The 9,792-nt window shown below is 42.0% G+C and overlaps 1 protein-coding gene across 3 annotated transcripts in view; it reads left to right on the forward strand.

Moving 5' to 3' along the window:
- LOC144733845 (scavenger receptor cysteine-rich domain-containing protein DMBT1-like) overlaps window positions 1-5,147 on the forward strand; it is a 148,708-nt gene extending 143,561 nt beyond the window's left edge. For all 3 annotated transcript variants that reach the window (XM_078615848.1, XM_078615850.1, XM_078615849.1), the window contains one exon: window positions 1,225-5,147. In XM_078615848.1, the coding sequence (XP_078471974.1) occupies window positions 1,225-1,407 (183 nt within the window). In that variant the 3' untranslated portion in view covers window positions 1,408-5,147. The remainder of the gene's footprint in view (window positions 1-1,224) is intronic.
- Window positions 5,148-9,792: the final 4,645 nt, after the last annotated feature.

The following is a 9,792-nucleotide window of genomic DNA, read 5'->3' on the forward strand; positions in this document are numbered from 1 at the left end:
AATTAGATAAACTGTATACAAATTACAAGTGATTTCGTGCTGAAACGAGCATTGAGAAGTTGCTCATCCACCGTATACAGCCCCGAGGCAGTGGAAATAATTCCACATTCCTATGGCGAGATCAACTATTTTCATAGAACTACCACTTGAGTTCCCACAAAGTGGTCCTCCTTTTATCCACATCAAGCCTGCATTAACCACACATGCTTGTTGTAAAACATGCAATCAAACATGCTTTAATAATAATGTATGCATTCTCTTTGAAACGGATTGGCCTACACCAGAGACAGCCTCCTTTATGGCCCTGTCTCACCAGTGTTCGACCAGAGAACAATGATAAAAGGTGAACATCACAAAGGCAATGCAAATATAGTGGGTTCTATGGAGGCACACACTTGACTTTGGAGGCAACACGTTTATTACAACACCCCAACAGGGTTTCTACATAAACGTACACAGTTACTAGACCCCAACACGGTAACTACATAAACGGGTCAGGTCAACAACACACGACCGAAGACCGAAGAGACGTAGCACCGAGGGTTCCATTCGAGCAGACAGCCACGATTGGTCTCGGGACCTCCCTTTTATGCTCCTGAGCATGGCCTCGCTCCACCTTCAGCCAAGTCTCCTTCTGGATCTCACCAGGATTCTCAACCAAGCATCACGTGTCCCTCAAGCCACCCTTTGGGCCCCTCACTGCCCTGTCCCGGTCACGTGCCCTCTCGGGTTTACCCAGACTGTCACGTCCTTACTTGCCCTCTCTCTGACCGTCACCAGAACCATGCCCCCTAGGGCCCTGCTTCCATGCCATACGTATTCTGGTTCCAGAGAGAGGCTCAAAACGCACAGTTCCACTCTTGTGACAGTAGCCGGTGCGAAACGCCATAGTGACTCCATTTACATCACTACACAAATATCAGAACACAAATAGCTCTGTTTGAGCAGTTATATCTGCAAACAGCATACGTTTGGACTTTTTCCCACAAGCATGATGTGTGGTTAATGCAAACTTGATGCCTTGCAATAGGTCTCGGTTTGGTGTTTGAACATCTTAATACCTGTGTTTTTTTTTCTTTTTATACCGGAAAAAATTGGATTCCATATATAGAATGTTTGTTACAACACATGTTGTCTGAATGGCCAAATACTAATTTGAAGCGTGGTTGCATGTGTTTTTGAGTAAAACAAAAGTTTAATTAATTCTATACTCTTGTATTTCAGGATACAGCAACCCAAATCTTGATGTGTCAAGGGGTGGATGGCCTGTGGTACGTGACAGGCATTGGTAATCGTCTGGTGCGGTGTGAGACCAATGCCGTAGATCTGCGCGTCTTCGCAAGGGTTTGGAAATTCTTAGGCTTCATTAAACTAATCTCGGGCCTAGAATCCCATAGAACAAATTAGCAGTGTGCCGAATGGAAGAAAACAAAAGACAAAATTAACATCAAATTAGCATCACGTTTATCTATGGGACCCTTTTTTTGCCCGTATCACAATTGTGCAAAAATAATATGCTTTACCCTTTCTGGCAATAATTCAGGAGGTGTTAAGTTATTGTGGTTAAATATACAAACATGTTGATACCGGCATAAATGGTTCCATATATATAATTGCTCAACCCGAGCTATTCGTATTTCTACAGACTGGTTACATTATTGATTACTACGGTATCATGTGTACTTAAAAACAGAACATAGTTTGATTCTTTAAAAAAAATGTTATTTAATTCTTGCATGCACATTACATTTTAATCGATGAAATATAATTGCTCAACTAAATATAATACATGATTTGGGATGGAATTTATATAATGCAGATTTGTTTAAGGGGAAACTGGGTATTTTGGAGATATTGTGTGATATAAATGTGATCATATTGTCACATTCATAATAGAGGTTTTTGGGTTAGATCGCGTAAATATATAAATGTGTCGTTAAAACCCGCCACCACCCGACACAGCCAACTAGTAAGGGTTGTCACGTAAACAGAACATGCCAATTCGTCACGAGTACAGCACACCGGTTTGTTGGAGAGCCAAGCCACAACATTTACAAACTGAGTACGACGTTTCGCCAGTAATTACAACTAGGTTCATCATATTGTTACATTGTCAGTGAATGGAAGTTCATAAAAAATGTGAGAGTGGACAGGCACAGTCGGATAAATCCCATTACACTACATTACCATCTTTACCAACTTTCATGATCATTGGGATGTTGCCCTTGGTTTATAATTTCTTTCCCGGGTAAACGTTGCAACTTGGTGAGCGGTATAGCCAGGGCCGGATTATGACATTGCTTGGGCCCTAAGCTATGTCAGGCGTAAGGTTTGTAAATCGAGGAATGCCTGCTTAATGTTGTTATATCGTAATGAAATAACGTTTTAGAGTATTTTTCCCTATCGTTTATTATTCAACCTATTATGTAAAACTTCAAAGTTTTCTATTATTTTTGTAGAGGCCCCTCAATGCCACCTAAGCTGTAGCTTTCTTAGGTTTTACCTAATTTCGACACTGGGCATAGCATCTCCTCTCTGGAGAGAGCACATGTGTGCTTTTGGCATCTCACCCAGGTGTCTGCTGGGCTCAGGGAACTGCGGAGAGAACGTGCCATCCTCATTGCATACAGCTGAGGCTTGGGATTGGCCGATAGTCAGCAAATCGGTGGTAGTTTTTGGGCAGATACTAGACACGCCTCCGCAATTAACATAAACACACAAAAAACACCTATTTTATTTGCCAGGCAAAGCCCACTGCTCTTTTTCAGAAGCGACCTGGCCACAAATGATAGCTCATAAAAATAGCTTATCATGTGGAAATGTTTAGTAGCAGCCAAATACTATAAATGCATGTTACTGATTGTGAAGGAAAAAACGGGGGAAACAGATAAAAATCCATGCGATCACAGGAAGAACATGTAAACTCCAAATATACAGGCGTTATGGTTGGGACTAAACCCAAGACCTCCTGCATACCAGGCGAGGGAGATAACATCTCCCCACCACTGATGTAAGGAGAGGCTAACATATCCTGGTTAAAACTTTGAAGAATTCGGGGACATCTTCTCTGTCCTTCTCTCTCTCTGTCCATCATTCTCGCTGTGCCCAATCTCGTTTTCAATCTTTCTCCCACCTTTCACTCCTCCACCGGAATAAATGTCCCATGTACACGAAGTATCACCGCCCATAGACTCAACACTGCCTCTGTATATAAGCAGTCCCCCTCCTTAACCTCCTTTCCGTTCCTTTATTGAAGCCTCACCTCTTCTTCGCATGAATGGTAATACATACAGTGAGGGAAAACGTATTTGATCCCCTGCTGATTTGGTACGTTTGCCCACTGACAAAGAAATGAGCAGTCTATAATTTTAATGGTAGGTTTATTTGAACAGTGAGAGACAGAGTAACAACAACAAAAATCCAGAAAAACGCATGTCAAAAATGTTATAAATGTATTTGCATTTTAATGAGGGAAATAAGTATTTGACCCCCTCTCAATCAGAAAGATTTCTGGCTCCCAGGTGTCTTTTATACAGGTAAAGAGCTGAGATTAGGAGCACACTCTTAAAGGGAGTGCTTCTAATCTCAGCTTGTTACCTGTATAAAAGACACATGTTTACAGAAGCAATCAATCAATCAGATTCCAAACTCTCCACCATGGCCAAGACCAAAGAGCTCTCCAAGGATGTCAGGGACAAGATTGTAGACCTACACAAGGCTGGAATGGGCTACAAGACCATCGCCAAGCAGCTTAGTGAGAAGGTGACAACAGTTGGTGCGATTATTCGCAAACGGAAGAAACACAAAAGAACTGTCAATCTCCCTCGGCCTGGGGCTCCATGCAAGATCTCACCTCGTGGAGTTGCAATGATCATGAGAACGGTGAGGAATCAGCCCAGAACTACACGGGAGGATCTTGTCAATGATCTCAAGGCAGCTGGGACCATAGTCACCAAGAAAACAGTTGGTAACACTACGCCGTGAAGGACTGAAATCCTGCAGCGCCCGCAAGGTCCCCCTGCTCAAGAAAGCACATATACATGCCCGTCTGAAGTTTGCCAATGAACATCTGAATGATTCAGAGGACAACTGTGTGAAAGTGTTGTGGTCAGATGAGACCAAAATGGAGCTCTTTGGCATCAACTCAACTCGCCGTGTTTGAAGGAGGAAGAATGCTACCTATGACCCCAAGAACACCATCTCCACCGTCAAACATGGAGGTGGAAACATTATGCTTTGGGGGTGTTTTTTTGCTAAGGGGACAGGACAACTTCACCGCATCAAAGGGACGATGGACGGGGCCATGTACCGTCAAATCTTTGGTGAGAACCTCCTTCCCTCAGCCAGGGCATTGAAAATGGGTCGTGGATGGGTATTCCAGCATGACAATGACCCAAAACACACGGCCAAGGCAACAAAGGAGTGGCTCAAGAAGAAGCACATTAAGGTCCTGGAGTGGCCTAGCCAGTCTCCAGACCTTAATCCCATAGAAAATCTGGAAGAAGCTGAAGGTTCGAGTTGCCAAACGTCAGTCTCGAAACCTTAATGACTTGGAGAAGATCTGCAAAGAGGAGTGGGACAATATCCCACCTGAGATGTGTGCAAACCTGGTGGCCAACTACAAGAAACGTCTGACCTCTGTGATTGCCCACAAGGGTTTTGCCACCAAGTACTAAGTCATGTTTTGCAGAGGGGTCAAATACTTGTTTCCCTCATTAAAATGCAAATCAATTCATAACATTTTTGACATGCGTTTTTCTGGATTAGTTTGTTTTTATTCTGTCTCTCACTGTTCAAATAAACCTACCATTAAAATTATAGACTGATAATTTGTTTGTAAGTGGGCAAACGTACAAAATCAGCAGGGGATCAAATACGTTTTTTCCCTCACTGTACATGTTAGACTAAATTGCAAGTCCTACATTACAGTTTGAACTTACATCCCTATTTTACATCACAATTAAGGAACCCTTATATTTGACGAAACGGTTGTATAAATGCATGTATTCTGAAGCTGACAATGTAAACTTTTATATTAATATATTACGTGATTACAATATTAGATTGTATTATGGGCATATGCAGATGTTGAGAATTACAACGCTGTCATTTAATTATTTTGGGAATAAAGGATGTTTAAAAAACTAGCAATCTGTTCCTTTCCTGTTTTCTATTCATGTTTTAAATATAATACCCTATATATGTCCAATTCTAAACATAGCAATCAATTGACTTGGTTTGCTAGGTGGCCAAGTGATAGCGGTGCTGCAATGGATTCTTGAATACATCTGTGCACAACTTTGAGCGTTGCTGCCTCGTATATGAGAGGCATTGTGGTTTGTCACTGAGGGTTGCTCTTTTTTTTATCAATTTATCAATAAGGGAGAGAGAGAGGAGTTCGGCTCCATTTTCCCTCCCATGCAATTCCCTTAATATAGGGCACCAATGCGGACTTTTAAACGTCCTTTAACGGTACTCTTTGGTTCTTTCGGTAAAGTCACGTATAAAGATAAAATAATAAATTAAATAATAGCATACGATGTTTCGATTGCAACACAAGCAATCATCATCAGGTATAAATGAAATAGCAACAAAAAACTAACCAGAAAACTATAGACAGACATATAAGCAGACAGATATCACCAAGATACATAGAGAGAGAGTAACACATAGGCACAGAGAGGGAGATCGTCTCTGTGGCGAGGCCTTAAATAGACGGAGGGGGCGGGGGCGGAGAGAGGGAGGGGTTAGAGAAAAAATTAACATGTCAATGAGTACGGCGACGCGTGGTCAAGTACGCAAGCTTGAACATTAGGAAAGAGGGAGAAAGAACACACTAAATTAAATAACCTAGCAAAATATAGAAATGTTATGTAATACAACACAGAGTCGGTCAACACACAATTAACGCATAGCCTGGTCGATTACGTATTTCAAAGATTGCTAAGTTAGAATTTAAGTGTGAAAATTCCAAAGAGAGACAAAACATAAAACAAGAGGAACGGAGACACACAGACAGAGCAGAACATAAGAACGACAAAAAACGAGTGGAGACAGAAAAAATACACTAAATACACAGGCAGAGAGAGAAAACAAAAAAAAACCCAGAGAGAGAGAAAAAGATAAACTTAAACTTCCCCGTAGAAGTGGTTCGATCTTAAATTTGGAGCTTTCGTGACTGCAGGAATTACTCTTTGGTTCTTTCGGTAAAGTCACGTATAAAGATAAAATTATAAATTAAATAATAGGATACGACGTTTCGATTGCAACACAAGCAATCTGGGTTTTTAGTTTATACGTGACTTTACCGAAAGAACCAAAGAGTAATTCCTGCAGTCACGAAAGCTCCAAATTTAAGATCGTCCTTTAACGGTGACAGAAAGATAGACAATTCAATCTGGAATACAGAAAATCTTAACAAGATTTGGAATTTATAAAGATTTTTTTTTTCTTCAATCTAGATTCGAAGCTTTCGTGACTGCAGAAATCCATACTCTTCAGTTATTTCGGTAAAGTCGCGTAGGTAGAAATAAAATAAACCACGACGTTTCGGGGGCAACACAAGCCTAGGTCATCAGGTGAGAAATGGGGAGACACCGTCTCGAGAAAGGGTTTATATACGTTTGCTTGTGCCTAAACGTCGATTTAGATGGGTTAGCAAGTTCAAGGGAATATGTAAAGAAGTTATTAGCATGTGGATGTAAATAAGTTATTAGCATGTGGAGCCAAGTGATGAGCTTCCGTCTTGTGCCTAAACGTCAGATTTAGACAGATTAGCAAGTTAAAGAGCATATGTAAAGAAGTTATTAGCATGTGGATGTAAAGAAGTTGTTATAAAGGTTCGTAAAGGGGATGTTAACGTTCGTGGCCTCGATGAAGTCACGCAGGAACTGAACAAAGACAGCCGTGTTGTCCTCTGCGGAGAAGCAGAAGCAGCTGCGTTGTCTGCTGTAGCAGCAGTGCTGGGCTGTGAGAGGATCACAGCGAGTTCGGACAAACCTGGTTAACGACATACTTACGCAAGTACAGGTTTGCAAAACGTTTGAGAAGGCCAAGATCATAGGCATATGCTTGTACACAAGTGATATGTTTGAGAAGGATTAAATAAGTTAATAGCATGTTGAGAGGCCCATCGCCACATATTTAACCTTGTAACTGCTCTCTCACTGGTTCAGCAGTTCCATTGTTGCATTATATATTTTTCCGCCTGAGGACGACCGCTTGTGTTGCGATCCAAACGTCGTGATTTATTTTATTTTATACCTACGTGACTTTACTGAAAGAAGCAAAGAGTATGGATTCCTGCAGTCACGAAAGCTTCAAATCAAGATTGAACCGCCTCTACAGGGAGGGTTTTACACATATGTTAGAGCTTTTAACAGACTGCGAGACAAGACGGCTCACCTGATCGAGTCGCTAACCTTTCTCAAGAGATGCTGCAATAACAAGGTAATACCGATCACATTTACACTCGCACCTGCTGCTGTCACTTCTCCTAACGCTAAACGTATCTTCTTCAAAGCTAGCCTATCGCTAATCTCAGAGTGAATAAGATTGCTCCGATTTGAACTTGATAATTTAGACAAGACTCTTACAATCACACTTAAAATTAACAGATCAAATGTCCACTTCTGATTGGGACCATGTAGATTAAATGACAGTCTCTTCTGCTACTTCAATGTCAACCAAATGTAAAGTTAACTTGATTCAACCTCCTGTCAAAAAAAAGCCAGAGCTACACGTTAAAAAGTGATGCTAACAAGATTGTCATCAATCATAGTAACATCCCAATTTCCGACAGCCTAAAATCGGTACTAGCTGAAGGGTTGAATTTCACAATCACCCCTAAACATATCCCAGTGGATGATATTATTGCCCAGGTTGACGCAACCCTCAAATTCTTGGGACACATCTTGGCAGACGTTGCTAGATCTGAAATTACTGCTATCCTCAAAAACGCTAAGCAAGGACGAGCGTTTTGAACTCTTTAACTAAAAAAACAGAGATGACATTGGCATCCTCTCAGCCGACAAGGGCAATGCAACTGTCATGGATAAAACCACTTACAACAACAAAATTCAGGACCTTTTTAATGATGGCAGCTATATCAAAAATCAACAGAGATCCCACCAACCGCTTAGCCACAAAAAACAACAATATCTTCACTAAATCTACTTCTCTAATCGAGCAGACCAAGCAGAGCTCCCTACAACTTTCGGCTGCTAGACCACCCAGATTTTATGGCCTTCCAAAAATCCACAAAGTAGCTACCCCGCTCCGTCCTATCGTCTCCACCATTAACTCACCCACCTACAAACTGGCCTTATTTCTGTGTTGAGACCCTGGTTCCTTTCACGGGCAAGTCCACCTCAGCTGTACTTAACTCAGCTCACTTAGTTTATCTAATCAAGGACATCTCACTGTCTCCAGATGATTTGCTTGTCAGTTTCGATGTAGTCTCTCTGTTCACCAATGTACCTGTACTTAATACCATTGCAATCATTGAATACTTGGTCCAACAAGGACTGAATCCATATGTACCAACTTTGGTAAGGCACTGTCTTACCAACAAATACTTCACCTGAAATGGTACATTCTACAAACAAAATGAGGGTACCCCAATCTGTTCTCCCTTATCGCCAGTAGTAGCGAATGTTTTCATGGAGAAATTTGAGACAGATGCCATCCAGACATCCACCCTATGTCCTTCATTGTGGAAGCGATACATAGATAACACGTTCGTCATCTGGCCATATGGCCTGCCAGCACTGACCAAATTTCTCAACCACATGAATTCCATACACCCGTCTATCAAATTCACCATGGAAGTGGAAAAGGATGGCAAGCTACCATTCCTGGATGTTTTGAGTGAGAAGTTACCTGATGGCTCGTTGGGACATTCCGTCTACAGGAAAGCCACCCACTCGGATGCCTATCTTAAGCCGGACTCCCACCACCACCCGGCCCAGAAGAATTCCCTCATCAAAACACTACACCATAGGGCCCGTTGCATCTTCGACCAGCACCACCTAGCTAGTGAGTTGGAGCACGTACACCAAACCCTCAGGATGAACGGATATTCGGACCGTACAATCCACAAAGCTGCCTCCCCAGCCATGGGGAGACAACCTTCTGAGGATCCAAACAAATCCATCACTTTACCATACATAGCAGGGGTTACCAAAAACATTTCCAAAATCTTAAACAAACACAAGATCCAGGTTCGTTTCAACACAGTACACAAAATCCGTGATTGTATCCCATCTGTAAAAGGATGTGATTCCTGACATGCAATACCCTGGTGTCTATAAACTGAGTTGTGGTTGTAGCAGCAGTTTCATTGGGGAAACGAAAGAACATGTCTCAAACCGTGTTCGTGAACACAAGGCAGATCTGAAACACGGTAGGACCAATACCTCTGCCGTTGCTGATCATTGTTTTAACGCTGTGGGTTCACACGAAATTGATTTTTTCCAAGACGAAGGTACTCTGCAAACCCACCGGCTATTATCAGAGATTTGTTCATGAAGCCATCCAGATATATAAACACAGACACAACTTCAACCGAGAAGATGGGTACAAACTGAGAAATTATTGGAAGGACGTTATTAACCAGGCAAAGTCTTAACTGACTGTCATGTTTACATCCTACCTGCCTATGTCATCTGTTATTTCCGACTCTCTGTGTCTTTCTCTCTCTCTCTCTGTGCATCTCTCTCCGATCTCTACTCCAGTGACCCGGGTGCTGCCGCGGGGTCCATTTTCGGCCCCGCCTCCTCCCCCCCTTCTCTC

Source organism: Lampetra planeri, chromosome 48, assembly GCF_965212315.1.
Source record: "Lampetra planeri chromosome 48, kcLamPlan1.2.h2, whole genome shotgun sequence".
Taxonomy (NCBI): domain Eukaryota; kingdom Metazoa; phylum Chordata; class Hyperoartia; order Petromyzontiformes; family Petromyzontidae; genus Lampetra; species Lampetra planeri.